At 47.3% G+C, this 27,441-nt stretch overlaps 1 protein-coding gene across 1 annotated transcript; it reads left to right on the plus strand.

Annotated features, from left to right (window-relative positions):
• The first annotated feature begins 15,808 nt into the window (after positions 1–15,808).
• Positions 15,809–21,055, plus strand: LOC146341275 (C-X-C motif chemokine 6-like). Its single transcript, XM_084805102.1, has 4 exons — positions 15,809–15,998; positions 18,846–18,972; positions 19,080–19,161; positions 20,845–21,055. Exons 1-4 carry the CDS (start codon positions 15,935–15,937, stop codon positions 20,854–20,856), a joined length of 285 nt encoding a protein of 94 aa, XP_084661228.1. The 5' UTR covers positions 15,809–15,934; the 3' UTR covers positions 20,857–21,055.
• The last annotated feature ends 6,386 nt before the right edge of the window (positions 21,056–27,441 follow it).

Genomic DNA, 27,441 nt, shown 5'->3' on the forward strand with positions numbered 1-27,441 from the left:
ACCTGGAACTATGATGTGGATGGCAGGTGGAAATACTGTTAGCCTTCAGGTAGGAAAGGCAGCTGGTGCTGCAGGAACTGCTGTGTTTGGAGCAGTAGGCATGGGCATGAGAGCAAGGTCGGAATGAAGTGGGCTGGGACAGAAACAGCTCTCCGTGGTTTCCAGTTGATTAATTTGGGAACCGAACTGGGCAGTTTTGTTTCTCCAGTTATGTTCCCACTCCACCCTCCCTCCTTTTTCTGTCTTGTAAAAAAATATAATAGAAATCTTTTTCTTTCTTTTCTGTATCTTTTCAAAGTTGAAAATCTCATGTCAAATTTTATTAATATTACCACTGGACAATCATGCATGTTATTATTCCAATCAGTTGGCCATTATTTGTATTGCCTCGTAACTTCCTTCTTACAATGTTCCCAATAAATCATAAGGCTGCACCCAAAAATAGACCAATTCCCAAGATGTTTGTTTCCCTGTCTACCTTCTCTCATTCTAATGTTTGTGAGATTCAGCATAAATCCCAATTTCCAGACCCTCACAATCAATTCTCTTATTGATAGGACATCTTTTTGCTTCCATTTATAACTGATGGCAATTCTAGTGGTATTTTGATTATTAATTATCTTTTTCTGATCTTCTTGAAGTTGCTTATTCTTCACGCTTCCCTAAGGAACAACAACTAGATTATAAATCAGATTATTTCCTGGTATTTTCCGGTATCCTCTCCTAAAGCGTTCTAATATTTGGATACTATGGTATATTATTTATATCTGCTCACACGACCGTACCTTGAACACACACCATTTGATTTTCAACAGATTTACCAAAACAAAATATGTCTCAGTCACATATACAGAAGAAACCAACAACCGTCGGCAAAGCAAGTTTGCTTCGTAGCTCCCCTTATTCCGTTATTTTTATTTTGCAATTTTGCCCCTGCCCCACCCCCACCCCCGTTCACACATACGAGGGCTGTTCAGAAGACCCACTCCACATGGCCTTGCCTGGTGCTCTCTTGCTGGCTACTTTCTGGACAGATGATCCCACACTTGGTGGGTCAAGAGAATCACTGGGTGGGCAGGCTGAAGTGAGTGAGGACACAGAAGAAAGGGCCACAGCTCAGTGCTAGAAGGTCCCAGGTTCAATCCCTGGTATCGCCAAGCAAAGCTAGGAAAGATTCTTGTCTAAAACCCTGGGGAGATGCTGCCAGGAAGTGTAGACGAGGGGCACACAACCTTTCCAGGCCCCAGGAGGGCACACATGCACACAAACCTGGGGATTCCCCTGCTAGTGCAGGAAACTCTAGGCAATGCTACCACTGTGGAAGATGCGGGGGTTCTGATAGGCTGCCCAAAATGGCTTGGCAGGCCACATGTGGCCTGCACGTGTTGCACCCCTGCTGTAGACACTGCTGAGCTAGTTGTACTAATGGTCGGACCTGACTTAAGGCAGGTTCCTGTGAACATGCACTTTTCATGAGACCTGTACCTTGCAAAGGCGAGCCCTGTTCAGGTATTCATTAAAACTGATATGAACAAATGAAATGGGGCCAGTAGGATAAGGCCCAGTAGCCCCACCTGTCCTGTTCTAACTGGCTCTGGCTCTTTGCTAGGCAAATCCAGGGATGAATACAATAGGCGATTAGCATGCAAAAAGTCAAACACACTTTTTACAGGGCAAAAAGGAGTTTTCCAGAGAGAGGCCTGAGGTGCAGCCGAGGTCAAAATGCAAGAGATCAACCAAGGAGAAACAGAATCCAAAGGCAGTGTCAGGCAGGAGGCAAGGGGTCAGTAGCATAGAGGTCCAAACACAACCTAAGGTCAGGATAACAGGAGACTAGAGCTGACAACAAGCTGCTGTTTCCAGGAATGATACTAGAAAGATCCTAGAGTGATACTGAAGGCTTATATTGCTAGAGCTTCCTGAGCCCCACCCAGGGCTCAGCTGCACATTGTTACAAGCCTTGCTCCTGAGGAGCCCTCCCTTCTAATCAAGCACTTCTTCAAGGAGCCCAACTGACCTGCTTCTAGGGGTGACAGTGCTCTCGGGGGCTAGATGGTCATTCAGCCTCCACCTCAGAAGAAGAACTCTCCTTCTCTTGCAGTAACAGACCCATGGTCATCTTGCCTGAGGGCCCAGGCTCCCTCAGGTCTCCTGACAGGGGGGCCCCTCTGGCACCGTCCATCTCTGGGCATTCCAGCTCCTCACAAGAGGAGGATCCCTCCAGGGAGGGCATGACACCACCTCCGCATGATTGAGGATCCCATCTACAGAGCTTAAAATAGGCTCCTGTAGGAATGATGTGTACCCATCACCCACTAATGAAGGTTTGGAGGGTGAATCTCACCCTCCAAACCTCCATTGTTACCAGGACTGAATGCCTGAAAAGGGCATGGAGGTTTTGATTGCGCGGGGGGGGGGTGGGGGTTGCATGTTCAGGTATATGCCTGTAAGCCCCTTTGCAGATGTTACATGAACATGTGGTGGGAGGCCAGGGGAGTGTGTATGCCCAGCTTTCATACATGAGGCTTGAAAGAACTCCCACACCCTCTTCAAGCACACTGTTGTAAGGGCAGAGTGTTCTTTCCATGTCATTGTGGTACCTGAGATCCTGATTGCAGAGCAAGAGCCATCCAGGCATACAGTCCCTGCTCACCCACATAGGGCTGAGGTATTGAAATGCTGAGTGATTTCTTCTGGCTGTTCTGGTCATTCATATTAATGAGGAAGCTGGGTACACGGATCACCACAAGGGCTGTTGCAAGCACAGGAGCCTGCTGGAATTTTCCGGGGGGTGGGGGGAGCTGCACAGCAGTTTGTGGTTGTAATTGGTGCACGTTGCACGCACCACTACAACACACCTGTGCACTTCCCTTTTGTGTGCTCTTCGTGGGCTAGCGTCACATTCTATGACATTTTGGGCGCAATTCTATCGCAGTTCCCATCAGCCCCTGAACTTGGAGGTTGATGGAAATCCAATGCAGAGTGGGAGTGGTGTGGAGGCAACCTTTGCCCTGCACTCCCCCTACTCTGCATTTTAGCTAGACAGATGTTTTTGCCCATCTAGCTCAGGTGTCAGGGAGGAGGAGGGAAGGAGGCTGGGGCAGCCTCTGGATATGGCAAAAGGTGGCCTCCCCAGTTCCTCCCCTCCCCACTCACCAGCACGCCCCCTTTCCCTTTCCGTTGAGATCATGTCTGCAACCTCGTAGAGGCAGCTGGCATGGTCCTCTCTGTTCCAGCTGCGAGGGGAATGGGGAGGGGAGCTTGGACTCCTGGGTCTGAGGTCGGCGCACTGACTCCGACCTCAGATCCAAGAATCCAAAATACCCTATAATACCCCCACCCCCGATGTTGTCTAGGGGCCATAGGATTGCTCTCCCCAAAGCCTATGCACAGTAGTAGAAGTTCCTGGGAACTGAACAGCACTAATGCAAAAGAAGGATCATAAACTCCAACCAAAGCTTATTTGGAGTGAGGGATAAAAAAAATACCTAGGACCAAGAGAACGCCCCAGTGCAAGACACAGTAGAGCTGTCTTAAGAATATATCGTATATTATATGGCATCACTGCCCTTATCATAACACTGACAACTTTACATGACTCGTCCTAGAATAGGGATGGTGGAGAATTCTGCCACGGATCTCAGTGAGCCCTGAAATCCGTGGTGGAACGAAGCCCCCCCCCCCCCGCCCCACCACCCCGCGAAAGGTGTGTGAAACAGAGCACCTACCTGGTGCCATTCACGTTGCTTTGCGAATGGCGGCCGCATCTGCGGCCGCCATTCACTTCACGATTTTTCCCATGATAGGCTACATAAATACTTACGTAGCCTATCACGGCTAACGCAGGGACGCCATTTGCGTCCCTGCGGAGGCCGTGATAGGCTACGTACATATTTATATAGCCTATCACAGGGAAAAAAAGGGAACGCAAATGGCGTCCGCCATAGCCACCGCCATTTGCGTTCCCTTTTTTTCACTGTGATAGGCTATGTAAATATCTACGTAGCCTATCACGGCGAAAAAAAGGGACGCAAATGGCGGCGGCTACGGCGGCCGCCATTTGTGTCCCTGCGCAGCCCAGCAGTGGCCGGATGTCGCTGCGGGCGGCCATGGCTGGTGGATCCATGGAGTTGCCGTGGAGCGGAGCCGGCCAGCGAGGATTTCAGGGGGAGGGATGGAGTGCCTCCCCCCCACCGCGGATGTCACGAAACAAAACAGGCAAGTTGTTTCATACATCCCTATCCTAGAATGATTTCGTTCATCTTGGAAACATTGGTGAACACTCTCTAGAGCAGTCTTCCCTAACCTGGGAGGCGTCTCCACGAACAATTTACTGAGAGGTTGCTGTGTTTGGAGGTCATTCAGAGCACATAATGTCATGGCCATTTTGCAGCCACCCTGGACTATCATGCCGAAAAACCGGTACTTCTGAGACTACTTTTAGTCTGATTGTTTTCCTTAATTCAGCTTGTCTGTGCTTCTTGTTGTGGTGTGCACCACTCTCCACATTTATTCTTGCATGATTTCGCTGCCCAGGGGTGTGTCTTTTACCTGGCTGTGACCTCACTGACCCTGGTCAAGGGATGTTTCCCCAATGTTTCCACCATTTCACAGCTGCCCATCAGAGTTCTGAGCTACACCATGGCATTTATTTCACCTTGCCTACCACTAAACTTTGGTGCCCATCCCCACAAAGTATAGGTGTGGTCCTGGCAGCCTCTAACTTTTTTTAAAAAATAAAGCATTAAAGCGAAATATCACTTTTGCCCAGCAATGCCTATACCCCCTATCTCACTATCACGCAATAATGAGATAGCGAGATAGGGGGTGTAGCTATTGCTGGACAAATGCGCGATCGTGAGATAGTGAGATGGGGGTAGTGCTTGCTAATGCAGTTTTAGAGAGAAAGAAATTCTAAAAAATGGTGGAATTGGGCATAGGTTGGGGAAGCAGGTGTCTCCTCAGAAGTAACTCCCATTGTGGTCAATGAGGCTTGTTCCCTAAACAGCGATGCTGCATTTCTTTATTGTTTGCTTTGTTGCTGTAAGGAAGTAATTAATGCAAGACTTTGATCCTTCACATTACGGGAGCTTCAGGGGAAGGAGAAAGGGGGGTAGAGCCTGGAGAGGGGGAGCCTCTCGTATTGGTTGAGCGAGCCCTGCCAGTCTGATGACATTCACTCCAATCCCACCCACCCACTCAGAAATATGTTCTTATGAAGCGACTTAGAATGTGCGGTGCACTCGTTCGTGGCACCCTGCGCGGACTAAATCCAGTTCCTTGAAAAATCTGGGTAAGCCACCCTTCGCTTCTCCTTCCGTTGTTGTGGAGACACCCTTCTGGTGTCCTCCAGATGTTTTGGACTGCAGCCCCAGCATTCTGGACCAGCAGTGGCCCTGCTAGCTTGGGCTGGTGGGAGTTGATGTCCAAAACATCCGGAGGGTACCAGGTTGGGGAAGGCAGATGTAGAGAGTAGCAGTGGAGTCTGTGGGGAGTGCCTTTAGGAGTGGAAGGAGAAATGAGGATGCTTGATCAGGTGTCAGGGTTGTAGAGGAGCCTGGACGACTCACTTTACTTTTCATACTGTTAGCCACTTTTGACATCGGCTAACAATACATTTCCATGGTTTGAATTTTGAAATGCAGCAATGTTCTTTCAGAGTTGCATATTTTTCCTTGAACTGTACATTTTGTGGGTGGTCACACATTTTGAAAAGGCCCTGATAGCATCAGGGAAAAGGTCTGCCATTTCTGGTCAGTCTCATGGCTGAGCAGCGATAAAGGCTGGGCACCAGGTCTACCAAGAGAGGTAGATCTTGCCTCAGATCTACTCCTCTGTTGTTTCTCAGTGGGTAGACCTGGTGTCCAGACCGTGTCCACCCACAGCTGAAATCTTCAGCTGTAGATCACAAGCTGAATATGAGCCAACAATGTGATGTGGCTGCAAAAAAGGCAAATGCTATTTTGGGCTGCATTAATAGAAGCATAGCTTCCAAATCCCGGGAAGTACTAGTTCCCCTCTACTCACCACTGGTTAGGCCTCATCTGGAGTACTGTGTCCAGTTCCGGGCACTGCACTTTAAGAAGGATGCACACAAGCTGGAGAGGGTTCAGAGGAGGGCAACAAAGATGTTCAGGGGACAGGAAACAAAGCCCTATGAAGAGAGATTGAAAGAACTGGGCATGTTTAGCCTTGAGAAGAGAAGACTGAGGGGAGATAGGCTAGCACTCTTCAAGTACTTGAAAGGTTGTCACAGAGAGGAAGGCCAGGATCGCTTCTTGATCATCCCAGAGTGCAGGACACGGAATAATGGGCTCAAGTTACAGGAAGCCAGATTCCGGCTGAACATCAGGAGAAACTTCCTGACTGTTAGAGCAATACGAAATGGAACCACTTACCTAGGGAGGTAGTGGGCTCTCCCACACTAGAGGCATTCAAGATGAGGCTGGACAGCGACCTGTCAGGGATGCTCTGACTTGGATTCCTGCATTGAGCAGGACTTGATGGTCTTGTAGGCCCCTTCCAACCCTACTATTCTATGATTCTATGATTCAGTTCTTTCCATGCCTCCCTTCACCCCTGTAATGGCCCTTTGGGCCAAAGGCCATGACTGGGAGGATTGAAGGGCATGGTGAATATGGGGGTGGGGTGGAAGGGATGTGACCTACTCAGCTTGCAGCCCACTGCTAGGCTGTGCTCTACAGGCCCTGTGCAATAGATTCAGGTACCTTCGCAAGAGGTTTATTTCTGCAATACATGTGAAAAGACTGAGTGGCGTGGAACACCGTCTCAGCTCAAAGGCCGACATGAGAGAGATGGGGAGAGGTTCCACTTGGGCATGCTGCAAGAGCTAAAAGTGGCAGGGTCTCTTAAAGCTATAGATACATTACCACAGCCCATTCCAACCCTTAATCTATTGCACTGCCCTACAATCAATTTCACAGCCCCATCTGCATTTCCCCAAAATACTGACAACACTGGACTGCGCTGCAGAGTTGTCATACGCTCTAACATACACACACCCCTCCGCAAAATAGGAATAACAACACTGGGCTCCTTTGCAGGACTTGTGTAACCCACACTTTCTCAGCCACAGCCCTGCTTCCTGCAATATGGGTAGAATAACAGTGAACTTTATCTGCACGTGTCATTAGTGTATTTTTTAAAATGATTATGAACTCAGAAAAAATATTAACAAGACCTGAGTTAGAGAGATCATGAACTCCTGTCTTTGCTGCTACCTTTTTGCTTTTTAGCAGACATACTTCTGTCCAAACCCAGCTGCAGGAAACTCCTGGATTTCTTTTTTGGGTTTTTTTTTAATGGGTCTGCAATTACTTGCTCCAAAAGGCTTAAAACACCCATGTCATGGGTGTATTAATCATTGGTTTGACTTAGGATAGAGTTTTATGATGCTTTCACATACCTACATTAACATACAATCCTATGCATCTTTACCGGGGTGGGGGCAGGGGGGGATGTTTAAACCACAAAACCCAGTGCACACAAGGAGTGAATCTTCCCTTGTGATTCTGGGACTGTCAGGGATTGTCCTGTCAAGCACCCCCCCCACACACACACACTTCTCAGATACAGTCCAGTATTTTCCCTACACCAGGGTCGGCCCTAGGGGACGGAGTGCCTTTAGTGCTCCCCCCCTCACCCCAGTAGTCAGTTTTCCAGGGCCACTCAGAGGATTTATGGGGTCTGGTGCAGGTGTGATGACCAGCAAGAATGACATTTCTCAAAACCTTGACTTCTCAGCTACCGTGCTACAGTTTGCACAAGCCAAAGTTTGAAAAGCTGCATTCTGAGCAGTTGCACTGTACAACACTGCCGAACTATCACAGGTATTACTTACAATATTTTTGTTTTGTAGCAATTCCTATCTTTTGGTAAGCATTCTTTATTTTAGAGTATCCATTATTTTTATCTTTAAAAATAATAAAGAAAAGTTATAAATGAAAAAGTTATCCAGCTGATCTCATACAGCTGATGGCTTTATTTTACTACTATTTATACTTTGCTTATAGCATTTAGGGTATTTGAAGTGCTAAGTGCTCACATTGCCTTAAAGTAAAGCTGTGTTCGCCCAATTTTTATCTAGCGTAAATGACATTAATGTGGAAATTGAAAAAGCTCATTGAAGGAAGATCATTATTGTAATTACTACCAAAACAACCTGTAGAACCTTGAAAGAAAGGTTACAGACACTTGCTTTTTGCCACCCTGGCTCCCTGCAGACATTGCAATAATAAAAAAACAACATCCCACAGCCATTGAGCTCACCTTGGCACCCCCCTCAGCTCAGCTTGGTGCAACCCTCAGCTTTGCACCCTGGGTGACTGCCCAGCTCGCCCACCCCTAAGTCTGGTCCTGCCCTCCACCTCACCTGGAAAACAACTCATTGGTTCACTTTAAATTTGAGTGAACTCAGCCAGGGGCCCCTGCCAGGAGGAACAGGACGGGAAGTCAGCGATTTCCACAGTCATGGTAAGGGAGGGATGCTTTACAAGGCAGGTGCTCCTGCAGCCTCCCAATCCAAAGGCCTAACAGGCCACGATGCTCCCTGGCTGGTCCTGCTGGAAAGCCAGCCTCACTGGCCCTGCCCACATTCTGCCATTTCCCTCGCAGCCCGTCTCAACTGAGGTGGATGGAATCCCACCCCACCCCTGGGTTTAATTCGCTGGCCTCCCCTGGCTGGGTCTGGCCTGCCAAGGATGCGGGGAACTGGGGGGGAGAGATGGGGCAGGCCGCGGAACATGAGGTGCTGTTGCCACTCTTGTAATGGAGCTATTTTGGCGTGGAGGAGCGTTCTGCTTGCTCTGACCTCTTTGCCTTATGAGGTGCTCCCCACAGCACCAGTTAAACTCGAGGACATCCCCCTCCTGCATTTAATTTGTGGACCTCCTGTCCTGTCCTGAGCCTTGCCCATGTGGCTGGAAACTGAAAGTAGAGCTGGGCAGCTGTAGCATGAGCAGCTGGTGTTGCTGTTCTCAGAATGATGCCATGACTGGAATTGGGGGCGGGGGCAGTTGCACCCCTTGCCCCTAGCAGCGGATGCCCATGGTTGCAAGGAAGGCAGTTTCTAAAGAGGATCTAAACAAGGACGGTCATTGGCCGTTGACTGCAAGACGGACTTGGATGTCATTCTTTTTCGTGGAACAGCGGCCGCAAACCAAGTGCCACAGGGAACGGTTTTTGTGTTGCCTGCAGTTTCTTCAGAAACAATCAGTACCATTTCTGCAAGCTCTCTAGAAGTTCCACAGTGAGTCTCCTTCGGAGGGGAGATTACTGGAGCCTTAGAGGCTGGGTTCACACAATACGCTAAGCCATGATGACTTATTTTCTGGGGGAACCCATGATGGGTTTGTGTGTCGTCTGTGGGAAGTTTCCGCCACCCACGATGGGTTAATCTGCCCAGACACCCCACTCTGAGAACCCACGCAGTGCAGAATGGGCACAGTGGGCTGTTTGCACAATCTACGAGCCTAGTGGTTAGCAACCCATCATCTCTTACTGTCACGTGTCAACCCAGCCACAGTGTTTCGTGATAACATTTTATTCACAAATACGCATGCTGAGAAAAGCAGGCACCCTGGTAGACAGTGGTGATCTTTAAAGTAGTATCATGTCCCCCAAAGCAAACAGCAGAACCTTGAAGCTTTCCCAAGGCTGCTCCTTCCCAGCTAGCAGCAAAAACTCAGTCTTGCTTCTCGTTCCCCAGTTACATTCAAAGTAGCAAATTGTTCCCTACAGACACCACCCAAGAAGGTACACTGTGCAATAGCTAGTGGCTTCAAGACATGGAAGACTCACAGTTCTCATTAAACAGGCATTAAGTTAAATAAAAGCTAGACCTCTGAAACTAGTTCTTCTCGCTCACTAAAAAAAACCCTCATGTTCCTTCAGTCCTTTAATTCAAACGCTCCTCCAAAGTGTTCCACATCACATTTCTGGTTCTGTGTTGTATTTCCTGGCTACTGGAGGGCCTCCAATATGTTTGGATGTTTTGTTCGTCATTATTTTGCCCGTGCTTTCTCCACTGTCTTGAATGTTATTTCCTCACTTTAAAGATGACCAATGTCTTCCCATGTATGTCCTATGTATGTTGCCAGACTCAAATCTTCATGGAATTCCATATTCTCTCTCTCTCTCTCTCTCTCTCTCTCTCTGTGGGTCATTGGATCCAGGAACTGCCTTCTGCTAGAGGAAGGGCTCCACTCACAAGGTTTGGCAGCCCAGTTTTGGGGGATTCACCCCCCCCCCACATGCCACAGATCACCCCATTCAGCAGGGTCTCCTGACTTTGTAGCATTTTCAGGGGGCTGGAGGGGATGCCATGGGAAGGAGAGGGAATGGAAGTCCACTTCCATCAGTGCAGTTGATCCAGCATAAACCTGGATCCAACGCCCCCTCTATATAGCTGGGCAGGACATGGGCAATTTATTCTACATGGAGTGGAATCTGATTTTGTTTTAAAGGCAAAGGGACAACAAACACATTGCAGCAGCTCCAGTACCACCAACACAACATAAGAACGGGGCCTAAGATGCCAGAAGATGGCGGGGAGGGGGAGTGCTCAGGAAGGAGTCGCAGCATAGATTTCTTCCATCAAGGTGACTGTATTACCCAGCGTCACAAGAAAGAGTCAAAGAATTTCAGAATGCTTTTAATGTTTCTTTATATGCTGCTTTGAATGCATATAATGACTGCTGCTTTTCAGTTGGTGTGTTTTTACTGCTGTCGCTTTTGGTACTTTAGGGCACAATCCTATAGCCACTAGTCAGAGGCTAGACGGCCATAGGATAGGTCGGTTTTCAGGAACCAACCTCCACCCTCTCCCACACTGCCTCGTAGGCAGCGTAGAACAGCCCCGCACTCGGCACTCGGAAGAGGAGTACAGTGTGGCAAAAACAGGGCGTTTTTCTGGGGCGTGCTGGGGCGGGGAAGTCAGAAATGCCGGTACAACACATCCTATGTGTCATCTGGCTGCTGCTTACCATGCTTCAAGGTCCCATGGCTAGACAGCTGAAATCGACTATCTAGCTGCCAAAACCGGTCTGGGGGAGCAAGGAGGAGATCCGCTCCTCACCACTCCTCCCACCCTGCACTGGATAGGAGGTTGCCCCTGGGCTCGGAAGCGACTGTCGATCCAGACAGGATTGCTCCCTCCAAAAGTTTACTTCCTAAACTTTTTTTTTCTGGTTTTGATTTTATTTCTTATGTCAACACTTTGAATGTTTTTCAAAAAAACGAATAATTATGATGATTATTCTCATAGAAAGCATCTAAACCTTTCTTCGTGCTGTGCAAATATTAGAAGATTTGGCAGTCCCTGCCACAGGTTTACAATCTAACATAAATGACACAAAGGAAAAAAGGAAAGGAAGAGGAGAGCAAGTATGGGAGAGCTATTCCTTCACTGGCTGATGGATGGGGCACTACAAGCACAGCTCAAAAGGTTAAGCGCCATTGGGACATCCAGAGGGTGCTTCCAGACAAGGCTTTTATCATGCCATCACCCAGCCTCATTCATGGGATCTTACAGGGGATCCACACAAGGCTGTCTTCCATTTGTAACCCTTACGTGTTTGCCCACCACTTTGCCTGTCTTCTTTTCTTATCAGAGCACTCCATTTCTCCTGTCTTTTTTCTTACCACGTTGTGTGCTTCTAGACAAAGGACTCCTAGTGCTACCCATCAAAAGACATTGTGTAGCTATTCTGTCTGTCCCTTCTTAAGGGGTTGTATTTTTCTGGAACAAAAAAAGATGGAAGAAGCAGTGGGAAAACACCAGAGGTTTACAAGATTAATGTTATCTGGAAAAAACCCCCCCCCCATCAAAAGCCTCAGGGTGCTTCCAGACAAGGCTCTTTTTACACTGCCACTCTGCCTCATCCACACAGTTTTACAGAGGGTCCAGATGACATCCTCTATGCATAAGCCTCTCGTGGTTTCCCACCCCTTCCTCCATTTTTTTTTTTTTTTTACTGCAGACAATCCATTAAGGAAGATGGAATAGCTGCTGATTGGTAGCACTAGGCGCCCTCTATCTGGAAGCTGCATCCAGCAATAATGAGATAGTGAGATGGGGGTGTAGCTATTGCTGGACAAATGCGCGATAGTGAGATAGTAAGATATGGGGTATAGGTATTGCTGGACAAATGTGTGATAGTGAGATGGGGGTAGTGCTTACTAATGCAGTTTTAGAGAGAAAGAAATTCTAAAAAATGGTGGAATCGGGCATAGGTTGGAGAAGCAGGTGTCTCCTCAGAAGTAACTCCCATTGTGGTCAATGAGGCTTGTTCCCTAAACAGTGATGCTGCATTTCTTTATTGTTTGCTTTGTTGCTGTAAGGAAGTAATTAATGCAAGACTTTGATCCATCACATTACGGGAGCTTCAGGGGAAGGAGAAAGGGGGGTAGAGCCTGGAGATGGGGAGCCTCTCGTATTGGTTGAGTGAGCCCTGCCAGTCTGATGACGTTCACTCCAACCCCACCCACTTGGAAATATGTTCCTACGAAGCGACTTAGAATGTGCGGTGCACTCGTTCGTGGAGCCCTGCGCAGACTAAATCCAGTTCCTTGAAAAATCTGGGTAAGCCTCCCTTCGCTTCTCCTTCTGTTGTTGTGGAGACACCCTCCTGGTGTCCTCCAGATGTTTTGGACTGCAGCCCCAGCATTCTGGACCAGTGGCCCTGCTGGCTTGGGCTGGTGGGAGTTGATGTCCAAAACATCTGAAGGGTATCAAGTTGGGGAAGGCAGGTGTAGAGAGCAGCAGTGGAGTCTGTGGGGAGTGTCTTTAGGAGTGGAAGGAGAAATGAGGATGCTTGATCAGGTATCAGGGTTGTAGAGGAGCCTGGATGACTCACTTTACTTTTCACACTGTTATCAGCCATTTTTCACATCAGCTAACAATACTTTAGCTTAACAATAACAATACTTAGGAGCCACGGTGGCTTAGTGGTTAAGATGCTGAACTGCAGACTGGAAGGTCGGCACAGCAGTTCGAGACCCGAGTGCTGCGTGATGCAGTGAGCTCCCATCTTCAGTCTCAGCTTCTGCCAACCTAGCGGTTCGAAAGCAAGAAATTGCAAGTAGATAAACAGGTACCGCTTCAGCGGGAAAGGTAACAGCATTCCGTGCACCTCAGTGTTCAGTCATGCCGGCCACATGACCATGGAAACGTCTTTGGACAGCGCTGGCTCTTCGGCTTAGAAATGGAGATGAGCACCACACTCTAGAGTCGGACATGACTGGTTGGGGACACCTTTACCTTTTTAACAATACTTTTCCATGGCTTGAATTTTGAAGTGCAGCAATGTTCTTTCAGAATTGCATATTTTTCCTTGAACTGTACATTTTGTCTATGGTCACACAGTTTGAAAAGGCCCTGATAGCATCAGGGAAAAGGTCTACTATTTCTGGTCAATCTCGTGGCTGAGCAGTGATAAGGCCTGGGCACCAGGTCTACCAAGAGAGGTAGATCTAGCCTCAGAGAAATTGGTATACCAGGTCTACTCCTCTGTTGTTTCTCAGTGGGTAGACTGGGTGTCCAGACAATGTCTTTCCACCCACAGCTGAAATCTTCAGTTCTTCCCATGCCTCCCTTCACCCCTGTAGTTGCCATTTGGGCCAAAGGCCATGACAGGGAGGGTTGAAGTGCATAGTGACTATGGGGGTGGGGTGGAGGGGATGGGACCTGCTCAGCTTGCAGCCAACTGCTAGGCTCTGTTCTACAGGCCACACGCACAAGAGGTTTCTTTATTTCCGCAATACATGGCAAAACACTGTGGAGTGGCATGGAACACCGTCTCAGCTCAAAGGCCGACATGAGAGAGATGGGGAGAGGTTCCACTTGGGCATGCTGCAAGAGTTAATTGCCTAAAAAAACAGATGATCCTTTTCTTCAGTAAATGGTGCTTATTCCCAAGTAAACGCGCTTATTATTATTATTATTATTCCAAAGAAGGGCAACGCCAAAGAGTGTTCAAACTACCGCACAATTGCGCTCATTTCACATGCCAGCAAGGTGATGCTCAAAATCCTACAAGCTAGGCTTCAGCAGTATGCGAACCGAGAACTACTGGAAGTACAAGCTGGGTTTCGAAGAGGCAGAGGAACTAGAGATCAAATCGCCAACATTCGCTGCATCATGGAGAAAGCAAGAGAATTCCAGAAAAACGTCTATTTCTGCTTCACTGACTACGCTAAAGCCTTTGATTGTGTGGATCACAACAAACTCTGGCAAATTCTGAAAGTGATGGGAGTACCAGACCACCTTACCTGTCTCCTGAGAAACCTGTACGAGGGTCAAGAAGCAACAGTAAGAACCAGACATGGAACAACCGAGTGGTTCAAAATTGGGAAAGGAGTACGACAAGGCTGCATATTGTCACCCTGCTTATTTAACTTATATGCAGAGTACATCATGAGAAATGCCGGGTTGGATGAATCAGAGGTCGGAATTAAGATTGCCGGGAGAATTATCAACAACCTCCGATATGCAGACAATACCACCCTAATGGCAGAAAGCGAAGAGGATCTCAAGAGCCTCTTGTTGAGGGTGAAAGAGGAGAGTGCAAAAGCTGGTTTGAAACTCAACATTAAAAAAACTAAGATCATCTCATCTGGCCTTATCACTTCCTGGCATATAGAAGGGGAAGAAATGGAAGCAGTGACAGATTTTACTTTCTTGGGCTCCAAGATCACCGCAGACGGTGACTGTATCCATGAAATTAAAAGACGCTTGCTCCTTGGGAGGAAAGCTATGGCAAACCTAGACAGCATAGTAAGAAGCAGAGACATCACCTTGCCGACAAAGGTCCGTCTAATCAAAGCTATGGTTTTCCCAGTAGTAATGTATGGCTGTGAGAGCTGGACTATAAGGAAGGCTGAGCGCCGAAGAATTGATGCTTTCGAACTGTGGTGCTGGAGAAGACTCTTACGAGTCCCCTGGACTGCAAGGAGGTCAAATCAGTCCATCCTAAAGGAAATCAACCCTGAGTGCTCATTGGAAGGACAGATACTGAAGCTGAAGCTCCAATATTTTGGCCACCTAATGCGAAAACTCCCTGGAAAAGACCCTGATGCTGGGAAAGACTGAAGGCAAAAGGAGAAGGGGACGGCAGAGGATGAGATGGCTAGATAGCATCACGGATGCAATGAATATGAACTTGAGCACGCTCCGGGAGAGAGCGCAGGACAGGAAGGCCTGGCGTGCTATGGTCCATGGGGTCACGAAGAGTCGGACACGACTGAACGACTGAACAACAAATGCGCTTAGCATCAGGGCAAGCTCAATTTTATTCCTGCAGTGCTATGGTTTATATGAGGTTAAAATGTGAAACTGCACAAGCTCAGAATATTTCTCTTTTTTCTACCCACTGCCATGCGGTCAGGGATGGCAAACCTTCAGTGTTGTTTGCTCTATGACGCAGAGGCGGGCAACTTGAGCTCGCTTGAGATTGTTGGCCTACGACTCCCTTCAGCCACAGGCAGCATAGCCAGTGGTGAGGGATCGTGGGAGACGTAGGCCAAGGCATCTGCAGGGCCACCAGCGGGCCACTCCAGCGAGGTGTTGGGGACGTGGTGTTTCAAAGCATGGAACGAGCGGGGGGGAACGTTAGTCGCGTTCTTCGCGACTGAACTAATGCACGTGGCCGGCTGAAGCGCCCGGCCGCCCGCCTCTAAGGCCGCTCCGCCCCGCTCCTCCTGGGCCCCGGCCAAGGGCTCCTTTCCCGCCTTCCCTCGCGAGCGCCGGACACCCCCGGCCGGCCTGGGCTCCCCCACGCGAGGGCCGCCCGGCGGGGCGGGGCTTGCCCGCGCGGCCCGAGTCGCCCTCCTCGGGGAGCGGATAAGAGGCCCCGGGAGGGACGGAGGGACGGAGGGAGGCGCTCAGCGCGCCCTGCCGCCCCGGACGGAGCCCAGCATGAGCCGGCGCCGCCGAGGCCCCTGCGCGCGCTCCCTGCTCCTCCTCGCCCTCCTCTTCTCCGGTAGGGGCTCGCACAGCCGCGGCGAAGCTGCCCGCGGGCGCGGCGGGGCGGAGGAGCGCGCGTCGCTTTCGGCTTCGCGCTGCCTCCGGCCCCCGGGGCGGGAGGAGGCGGAGGGGCGCGGCCGCTCCCCGCCCGCCGGCTCAAAGGGCGGCCGCGGTGCCCGGGAAGCTCCGCGGGCGACGGCGAGCGACTCCCCCGCGCAGGAAGCCGCGGCCAGGTTGCCGGGAAAGCCGCGCGCTCTGCGCGGCACGAACAGAAACGATCCTGTCGCAGGCTGCTGGGCCCGAAACTAATAACGCACATTGAGGGGAGTATCCAGTGTTAGTCCTACGTGGAGCAGACCTGCTGAAATGAATGAGCCTTTAGTTAGTTGGGGCTAGTTTTGTTGTTGTTGTTGTTGTTCAGTCGTTCAGTCGTGTCCGACTCTTCGTGACCCCATGGACCACAGCACGCCAGGCCTTCCTGTCCTGCGCTCTCTCCCGGAGCGTGCTCAAGTTCATATTCATTGCATCCGTGATGCTATCTAGCCATCTCATCCTCTGCCGTCCCCTTCTCCTTTTGCCTTCAGTCTTTCCCAGCATCAGGGTCTTTTCCAGAGAGTTTTCTCTTCGCATTAGGTGGCCAAAGTATTTGAGCTTCAGCTTCATTTTCTGTCCTTCCAATGAGCACTCAGGGTTGATTTCCTTTAGGGTTGACTGATTTGACCTCCTTGCAGTCCAGGGGACTCGTAAGAGTCTTCTCCAGCCCCACAGTTCGAAAGCATTAATTCTTCGGCGCTCAGCCTTCCTTGTAGTCCAGCTCTCACAGCCATATGTTGCTACTGGGAAAACCATAGCTTTGATTAGACGGACCTTTGTTGGCAAGGTGATGTCTCTGCTTCTTACTATGCTGTCTAGGTTGGCCATAGCTTTCCTCCCAAGGAGCAAGCGTCTTTTAATTTCATAGCTACAGTGCTACCCCAACATGTTGCCTCCTTCTTCCCCTTCAGCCTCCTCCTTTCTCGATTTTACCCTGGTTTCTTCTGCTCACCCCATTCAGCCGGGTTATCTGACTCCCATTGTAGCATTTTCAGGGGGCTGGAGGGGCTGCAGTGAGAAAGAGGGGGAGGGGAACTCCACTTCCACCAGCACAGTTCACCCAACATAAATCTGGATCCAACCCATCGAAAAAATAATAGAATATTATGAGCCAAGTGAAGAGAGGGGGACAAAGATAAATTCATAAAGGGAAAGGTGCTAAATTCAAACCTGCTTTCTAATCCCAGGTGTGTATGTGCTGGTTGAGGTTATGCAGAAGTGCAAGCCATGGATTTGGCATGTGGTTACATAATCCATAATCAAATAATGGAGGGGTCCCCATTGTGATGCATGCGGGGCCCCAACATGGTGCCCACGGACACCTCAAAGTATTTTTTTTTAATTTTTTCTCATTTCTTAAAATATGCATACATGGGTTTGTATGAAATGCATGCAGCCTTCTAGCAATTATTCATGGGCTGCAACAAAAATGGACCAAATATCCAAATAATGTCCCAGTTGAAGGGGACATCTAGATGCCACCCTTTCAAATATTGGAAGTGTTGTAAGGTCCTCAGTCCATTGCATTATAGGACGTAAGTGTTTATCCTTCCAGTATTGTAATATTCGTTGTTTAGCTGTGAAAACGGTGCAGAGAATCCATTTACACTGGCCATTTGTTAATTTCCACGAAGCCGGTAAATAATTTAAAATAGCATGTGCATCAGTGAGTATTAGAGACTGTTCTGGTACAAATGTTTCCTGTGTAAAAACCTCCCTGCAAAAAGAAGCAGCTACTGGACATTGCCAAAACATGTTTAGAAGAAGCATGAGCTGTATTGTAGTTCCAGCAATTAGCTGAATTAACAATCCCTTATTAAAGAGATGTTGCAGAGACCAATAGACAAAAAGCAAAGGGTTTTGCTGAATAAGACACAGCCTAAGATTCATAGAAGTGACAGGTAGACGCCAAAGTGGCAACCCACTGATTAGGCATTTTGGGACGGTGCCCACAGCAGTATCTCAAATTCCCAAATGCACCCATGAGCCTGAAAAGATTGGGGACCCCTAAAATAGCCCATAATCATATAATCCAGAGATTTGATCTATTTCATGTTTTTATCTATTGCTTCCTCCAGGGAGTCGAAGCAGTGTATACGATTCTTGGTTATCATATCTTCAGACCAACTCTGTGAAGCAGCATGCGTGACATGTAGCTGATCCCTCCTCCTCCTCCTCCTTTAGTTAAGCATGCAGGGCCTCAATCCAGATTGGGTGTATGTGTGTGGATTAAACATAGGATGGAGTTTTCTTTTTTGCCCCTGTGAAGTTGCAGTGAATGCAGGGTAGAAATAGCTGGGTGGGAAGGTTTAACACACCATGGCTGTGTGTGGTGGCCCCAGTCTGTATCAGGGAGGTATATACTCGCACGAAAGTGAAAAAAGTTTGTATCAGCTACATGCTCAGCATTTAATACTAAGCCCTGGGTTAAAAGCAGGCTGCCTCCTGGCTCAGATAAAGACGAGAAGGAGGATTATAGAGCTATGGCTACTATTCCAAGGGGGTGTGGGTGTAGGTGTAGGTGTGGTACTCCACACGCATCTGTGAAGGATAAGAATATACTCCTAATATGAAACGTGAGATTTTTTAAAAATGAGAGAGAGAGAAAAGACCCTCCTCTCCGCGCCCATTTTTAAATGCAAGCCCAGCATCTGTCAGTGGGGGATGATTGTCTTGCACTCTCTTAAGCATTTAGGTACACTGACATGTTTGTGAGGGTTTGTGTCCAGGAGAGGGAAATGCAAATGATCTCTGTCATTTCCATCCACAGCTGGCCCCGTGACTGGAGGTCTAGTTTGCCGGTGCCCCCAGGTGACCTCTCGGAAGATCCCACAAAGTCGCATTGCTTTTGTAAAAATCTTCCGTAACGACTCTTATTGTTCCACACTTGAAGTCATGTAAGCCTCCCTAGTCTGGCCAGCACTTTTGAAGAATCATTTTAACCAGCATTGGCAGTGTGAAAACGCTTCGCTCATCCAGCTATTTCCTTTGCCTTATCTAACAGAGCCAACCTGAAGAATGGGAAGAAAGTCTGCCTCGATCCCCACGCACCATGGGTCCAGGTTGTTGTGAAACAACTTGAGCTGGTATTTACATAAATTACTGTGAGGATTTGACTGAACAATACTGCCTATAAAGAGAACTTTGGATCAAAAGCTGCATATGGAGAGTCCTTTTGAAATAATAATTGGGCTGCAGCCTTATGCACAGTTCACTGTTGTTGGCATACAAGGAAGGGCTGCAGGTCAGTGATGGAGCCCCTGCTTTGCACAGAAGAGGTCCCAGGTTCAAGCCCTCGAATCTCCAGAGAGGGCTGGAGAACACCCCTAGTTGAAACCCTGGATTGTCCCTGCCAGTCAGAGAGGAAAATACTATGCTAGATACACTATTAGTTTGACTTGGTATAACGTAGCTTCGTATTTCTGTAAATGAAAATTTAAGCAGCCTGTGTAGACGATTGGAACTTTGTTTTTAATAGGCCATGTTTGTACATATCGATAAGCCAGGCATCGTGGTTAATAACCGATGTAAATCGGTTACATGCTGGTGCATGGAGCCCATTTGCTCCTTCCTTTGCATGTGGGGTAATCAAACCAGGAAAAGGAGAGCTTCATGTGAATCGGAACCCAGAATTATGGTTCAATGCATCCAAAGAAGTCAAGATTCTTAAGCCAATGACAAACCGTCATTTAAACCTGGCTTGTTTGTGCACCGTTAACCATCATCTTGTGTTTGGACATCACGTGAAGCTCTCCCCTTCCTGGCTTGTTTAGGGGCTTGTGCAAAGGAAGAAGCAAAATAGAAGCGTGCAGGCAGCATGCACCAGCACGCAGTGCATTCCCGTTGCGGTTAATAAGTCCAGGATTTCTGGTTTATCATTAAATGCGATTGTGGTCCATGTCTGTGCTGTTATTCATCGAAGTCTATTGTAATAGGTGTCAGTTAATAGTGATAGGTAATATAGAATTGTATTATATATAGTCCACAATAGTGGTGTAATGGTTAGAATCCGAGACTAGGATGACCCAGGGTCAAATTCCCAATCAGCCATGAATCTCAGGGGGTGACCTTGGGCCTTTTATTTTCCAACTGTTGGTGCCAGTGAGCTGCTTTGGAGAATTTTGTACCCGTATGTTTTTTTAATTCTGTTTTTTTTATTTTCAATTTTAAAAGTTCAGGGAGAGACAGTTGACTCTGTGTGTCCCCCCACCCCAACACCAGGATGCCTTTATACAGACTGAAAGTTAGAGAACAAAGAAAATACACTATGCATTCTCAAGAGCTAATTTAGCTCAGCAACAGTCTTATCAGCACAGCTGCCTTCTTATCTGAGCTTACTTTGGTGGATAGGAGTTTCCTGCTTATAATGAGCAAGTTACAATTACCCTTTCATGGTCAGACACATGCACATTATCTAAATCCCATCAGGCACCTCGCCTGAACCAAACTACTTACAAGGCCTAGTCAGGCTTACCCTCACAATCTGTAGATCAACTACCAATAGGTATGCCAAGCATAATGTTGAACTAGCCAGAACACGGTCTTACAGATGTCAAGTGATTCAAAATTAATGGCACTGGTCCCTTTGACTATAGGCTGGCAACATGTAGCTCATGAAGTACATCTGTGACACTAGTTGGGAGCATAAGGTAGGTGGAAGAGAAAGTTCAGATATTGATGAGGTGATATGGGAAGACTTTGTGGCAGAATACTTTCCAGTTTCCCATGTTTTCATTTGCAAGCTATATTCTCTTGTCTGGTTCTTACAGACACGTCCATAAGCTGTGAAGGCGACTGAACATAACCCAAACGCCAAAGGACAGAACCCAACAGAAGGTTATCCTGCTAATTCTTCTGGACTGGAAAAAAAAATGTGTATAACAGAGGAGTGCCACACAGTACATATAAAAATTAAATGTTCTAATCTCAATCTGTGGAGCTGGTTTGTTGATTAATGTCTGGAAAGAATAAATTATAAGTAAATATTCCAAAATCCAAACTGCACTTACACACTGATAGGCTTGCAACAGGAGGGGAACAACCAGAAAAGAGATCTTGGGGTTCTTCTGGATAGTTCAATGAAATGCAGCTCTGCTGTGTCAACTCTTGGAATGTGGTACGTGGTTCTGGTCATCCCATTTCAAAACGGGTATCGAAGTGTTGGGAAAAGGGTCAGAGCACGTTTCCTACTCGGAAATGATAGCACCACTTTAGGCAGAAGCAGTGTGCCACTGAATACGGGTGGCTGTGGAACAACAACACAGGAGGGCTGTTGCCATCAAACCCTGCTTGTGGGTTTTCTGAAGGCTTCTAGCTGGCCACTAGAGAAAGAAGGGCATGGGACTAGATCGACCTGTGATCTGATCCAGCAGAGTGTTTAGAATCCTAAATAACACTGCACATCACAATTTCAGAGGGGCTGTTTATCAAATTTGCAGAAGGCAGAAAGCTAGGAGGGGTAGCTGTGATGTTACATGTCTGTATATAATGAGTCTATGGTATGAGTAATGTCTTGTTATACCTCTATGCTTTATGGTGAGCATCTCTGGTGTGAGAGCAAGATGTGTGAGAGGAAGTAGATGTTTCAAGCACAAAGCAGAACTACACATTGCAAGGGGAAATGGGGGTTCTCAATATTTTGTTTCCCTCCAGAACACCCATGCAGAGGTAGGGAGCAACTGCCAGGGAGATTCAGCTGGCAAGAAGGGGAGACTAGCTTTTCCCCCATGCCAATTTCCCAGGCTCTCAGATATGAAAGAAATAATATGGTGGGAGTCTGGGGAATGACCTTGGGGTGGGATGAGGGCATTTGCAGGAAGAAAACATACACGTGGCGAGGGTTCAACCCCTTCTCCCACCTGCCAATTTTCTTCTGCAACGACCCCACTGCTGCATTAGTATGATCTTGAAAACCCTGGGTTTTACATGCTGTGTTTGTCCAAGGCATCTAAAACTCCCTCAGTCTGGCCCAACACTCTCTTGAGAAGCCCTTTTTTCTCCCAACACTCATTGGAGCACCAGCAACAGAGGAGCAATGACTGTAGAGGTTTCTGCCACTGCAACGAGGAGGCCTCTGATGGAAAACCTCCTTTATGCTTGCGGTCCACAATATCCTGTGCCCACTGGGGTGCCCTCTCAGGGACCTTAGGATTGCACCCTCAGGCAGTTAATGGACAAAAAGGAAGACAGCAGAGCAATATCTTATCCCTGAGTGCGGGTTTCTAGTGGGATTCCGCACTTCTCACCATGATGGGCACAGTCCTTCCATTGCTGATGCTCATCGTAATAGGCGGTTGCAGTGCACCACAGTGTCTCATTGGAAGAATCATTCTTGGTGCATGAAAAGTAGGACTTCTGTTTGTAAATAAATGGGAAAACGCAGGGAAGGGGAATGCTAATAGAAACAGAACAAAAGGATAAGAACAGGAGCTTGTTGTTCAGTTGTGTCCGACTCTTCATGACCCCATGGACCATAGCACGCCAGGCCTTCCTGTCCTGCGCTCTCTCCCGGAGCGTGCTCAAGTTCATATTCATTGCATCAGTGATGCTATCTAGCCATCTCATCCTCTGCCGTTCCCTTCTCCTTTTGCCCAGCATCAGGGTCTTTTCCAGGGAGTTTTCTCTTTGCATTAGGTGGCCAAAGTATTTGAGCTTCAGCTTCAGGATCTGTCCTCCCAATGAGCACTCAGGGTTGATTTCCTTTAGGATGGACTGATTTGACCTCCTTGCAGTCCAGGGGACTTGTAAGAGTCTTCTCCAGCACCACAGTTCGAAAGCATCAATTCTTCGGCGCTCAGCCTTCCTTATAGTCCAGCTCTCACAGCCATACGTTACTACTGGGAAAACCATAGCTTTGATTATGCGGACCTTTGTCAGCAAGGTGATGTCTCTGCTTCTCACTATGCTGTCTAGGTTTGCCATAGCTTTCCTCCCAAGGAGCAAGTGTCTTTTAATTTCATGGCTACAGTCACCGTCTGTGGTGATCTTGGAGCCCAAGAAAGTAAAATCTGTCACTGCTTCCATTTCTTCCCCTTCCATATGCCAGGAAGTGATGGGGCCAGATGCCATGATCTTAGTTTTTTTAATGTTGAGTTTCAAACCAGCTTTTGCACTCTCCACTTTCACCCTCAGCAAGAGGCTCTTTAGATCCTCTTCGCTTTCTGCCATTAGGGTGGTATCATCTGCGTATCTGAGGTTGTTGATAATTCTCCCGGCAATCTTAATTCCGACCTGTGATTCATCCAACCCGGCGTTTCTCATGATGTACTCTGCATATAAGTTAAATAAGCAGGGCGACAATATACAGCCTTGTCGTACTCCTTTCCCAATTTTGAAGCAATCGGTTGTTCCATGTCTGGTTCTTACTGTTGCTTTTTGACCCTCATACAGGTTTCTCAGGAGACAGGTAAGGTGGTATGGTACCCCCATCTCTTTCAGAATTTGCCACAGTATGTTGTGATCCACACAATCAAAGGCTTTAGCATAGTCAGTGACGCAGAAATAGACGTTTTTCTGGAATTCTCTTGCTTTCTCCATGATCCAGAGAAACTTGGTGATTTGATCTCTAGTTCCTCTGCCTCTTCAAAACCCAGCTTGTACTTCCGGTAGTTCTCGGTTCGCATACTGCTGAAGCCTAGCTTGTAGGATTTTGAGCATAACCTTGCTGGCATGTGAAATGAGCGCAATTGTACAGTAGTTTGAACACACTTTGGTGTTGCCCTTCTTTGGAATTGGAATGTAAACTGACCTTTTCCAGTCTTGTGGCCACTGTTGAGTGTTCCAAATGTGTTGTCATATTGAGTGCAGCACTTTAACAGCATCATCTTTTAGGATTTTAAATAGCTCAGCTGGAATACTGTCATCTCCGCTAGCTTTGTTGTTAGTAATGCTTCCTAAGGCCCACTTGACTTCACTCTCGAGGATGTCCGGCTCAAGTTCAGTGACTGCACTATCATGGTACTCAGGGACATTCAGAACTTTCCTGCATAGTTCTTCTGTGTATTCTTTCCACCTCCTCTTAATCTCACCTGCTTCTGTTAAGTCCCTGCCTTCTTTGTCCTTTATCATGCCTGTCTTTGCACAAAACGTTCCCTTGAGATCTCCGATTTTCTTGAAGAGATCTCTAGTCCTTCCTATTCTGTTGTTTTCTTCGATTTCTTTGCATTGTTCATTTAAGAAGGCCTTCTTGTCTCTCCTTGCTATTCTCTGGAACTCTGCATTCAGTTGGATATATCTTCCCCTTTCACCCTTGCTTTTCGCTTCCCTTCTTTCCTCAGCTACTTGTAAAGCCTCATCAGACAGCCACTTTGCTTTCTTGCATTTCTTTTTCTTTGGGATGGATTGAGTTGCTGCCTCCTGAACAATGTTACGGACCTCTGTCCATAGTTCCTCAGGCACTCTGTCTATCAGGTCTAATCCCTGAAATCTATTCCTCACCTCCACTGTATATTCATCAGGGATATGATTTAGGTCAGACCTGAATGGTTTAGTGGTTTTCCCTACGTTCTTCAATTTAAGCTGAATTTTTGCAATAAGAAGCTCATGATCTGAGCCACAGTCAGCTCCAGGTCTTGTTTTTACTGACTGTATAGAGCTTCTCCATCTTTGGCTGCAAAGGACATAATCAATCTGATTTCGATATTGACCATCTGGTGATATCCATGTGTAGAGTCGCCTCTTGTGCTGTTGGAAAAGCGTGTTTGCTATGATCAGCGTGTTCTCTTGGCAGAACTCTATTAGCCTTTGTCCTGCTTCATTTTGTACACCAAGGCCATGCTTGCCTGTTATCCTGGTTATTTCTTGACTTCCTACTTTAGCATTCCAATCCCCTATGGTGAAGAGGAGATCTGTTTTTGGTGTTAGTTCTAGAAGGTGTTGTAGGTCTTCTTAGAACTGATCAACTTCAGCGTCTTTGGCCTCAGTGGTTGGGGCATAGACTTGAATTACTGTGATGTTGAATGGTTTGCCTTGGATTCATACTGAGATCATTCTATCGTTTTTAAGATTGTACCCCAGTACTGCTTTTCCCACCCTTTTGTTGACTATGAGTGCTACTCCATTTCTTCTAAAGGATTCTTGCCCACAGTAGTAGATATGATGGTCACCTGAATTAAATTCGCCCATGCTTGTCCATTTTAGTTCGCTGATTCCCAAGATGTCGATGTTCAATCTTGCCATCTCATGTTTGACCACCTCCAGCTTACCTTGATTCATTGATCTTACATTCCAGGTTCCTAAACAATATTGTTCTTTACAGCATTGGATTTTCTTTTCACCATCAGACACATCCACAGCTGAGTGTCCTTTCCAGCCGCTTCACTCTTTCTGGCACTACTTGGAAATACCCTCTGCTCTTCCCCAGTAGTATATTGGACACCTTCCGACCTGAGGGGCTCATCTTCCAGCGTCATATCTTTTAGCCTTGTGATACGTTCCATGGGGTTTTCTTGGCAAGAATACTGGAGTGGGTTGCCATTTCCTTCTCCAGTGGACCACATTTTGTCAGAACTCTCTGCCATGACTTGTCCGTCTTGGGTGGCCCTGCACAGCATAGCTTATGGCTTCACTGAGTTACGCAAGCCCCTTCGCCACAACAAGGCAGTGATCCATGAAGGGGAAGAACAGGAGCTACAGTGGACTAAAATGAAAAGACAGGAACAGCGGCAAAATAATACAAAATCCCCTTTTAGTCTTGAGCCCTGGCAAGGGTCATCAGGTTTTGTATTTTTCATTATTTTTTGAAGATTTATTCCCTGCCATTTGATCAGCTGATTGTCAAAATGGCTTACAACAGGTTGTAATAATACAGGAACCCCGCCCCGCTCCACCCAAACCTCACATATTCACACACACAAGTTACTGCAGACACACTTTCACACACAGTCGCTGTGGAGCAGGTCCGTTGGTATCACAATTTCCAACCATCAAATTCCTCACGCGTCGGTGACAGTAAAAACTTTAAACAAAATATGCAGGTTTGGGGGGTGTTTGGCCCCTTTTGCCTTTGGCTTCTCCCACCATTGGAATGCATCCCCAAAGAGCTTCTCTGAAGTTTAATTTGGCCGTCAGGCCATACGAGGCTCCCTGCCACCACCAGTCAGTATACGCAGTTCTGAACAAGATGGATGGATGATCTGACTCAGTATACTGTATGAATGGTGTGTGAGAATGTTGGCTGATGCTCCCATCTCTGACATTCAGACACAGAGGAGAACACTTATGGCTAATCAACAATGCAAGAAACTGAATGGGTGCATGTCTTCTGTAAACTTAAATTATTCTTTACTAGTTTAACTGGTGGGGCTAAGGACTTTGGGAACACGCAGACACGCTCAAACACACAACCGCAATTCCCAGGGAATGGGGCATGAAACCACTTTTATGAATAGTAGTATCATGCAGAAATCCAAATCACATTTCAAACCAGTTACTGCTTTTCTAGTATTTTTTTTTTTTTTAAAATATGAATAAAACCCCACAATTCTGCTTTTGGGGCTATACAAGAAAGCTGGTATGTAAATAAATGGTTACTGCTTTATTTTTTAAGTGCTATGGTCTGGCTTGCAATGTTTCCCTCAAAATGTAAGAGCGAGTAAGATGCCCTGGGAGCCAGTTCAGAGGAATGTTTTGTTGGATGTTTGCAAGAAAACACCCAGAATATTGCGCAGTGCAATTATGCTGATGGCCATGCAGAATACAAATCCATGCCTAAGGGCATTTCTACACCAGCCTAAAATCCTGCATTTAAAATGGGCCTTTCTGCTTCCATTTTAAATGCAGGATCACAACGGACTCCCTTTACCTGCGCTCCCTTTCCCCCCTCCCCTTCCCCCCTCCTCCTCGTATCTGAGTCTTCCCTTATGTTACAAAAATAAATTGTGTTCTATCCCTGGTAGACTCATCCAATTTGTTTACCAAGAATGAGAGGAGGCAGAGATCTGGTCCAGCGCGATTTTATTCTGCAGAATAAGGCAACCTTTGGGGCTAATACACCAACAAAGATCTCAGTCAAGTAATGTGATCCAGAGGCTTATATACACAAGTCTCTGGGGGCTGTCTTATGCCTGCTCTCTACTAATTTCTTTGTCTAGCTGAAAAGGAGACAAGAAACGGGCAACGCCTTTCACATACTCAGGCATGTGTAGAGAGAGGCAGCAGAGAGATAGTCATGTACTCTAACGTAAATGCATTCTTGGCATTCCTGAGTCTCTGATAAAGCACTGTGTCTTTGTTTAGCATGGCAATCTCACACAGACGTAGAATAGACATAGCATAGCTTATAAAACCATGGGATAATAAACATATTACAACTGAAATTTCTATAACACTCCCCCCTCAAAAAGGCTTTTCTCAAATCCCATACCTCT

Source organism: Heloderma suspectum, chromosome 6 (genome assembly GCF_057233095.1).
Source record: "Heloderma suspectum isolate Gila_16-S chromosome 6, 16-S_ref, whole genome shotgun sequence".
In the NCBI taxonomy this organism is placed as follows: Eukaryota; Metazoa; Chordata; class Lepidosauria; order Squamata; family Helodermatidae; genus Heloderma; species Heloderma suspectum.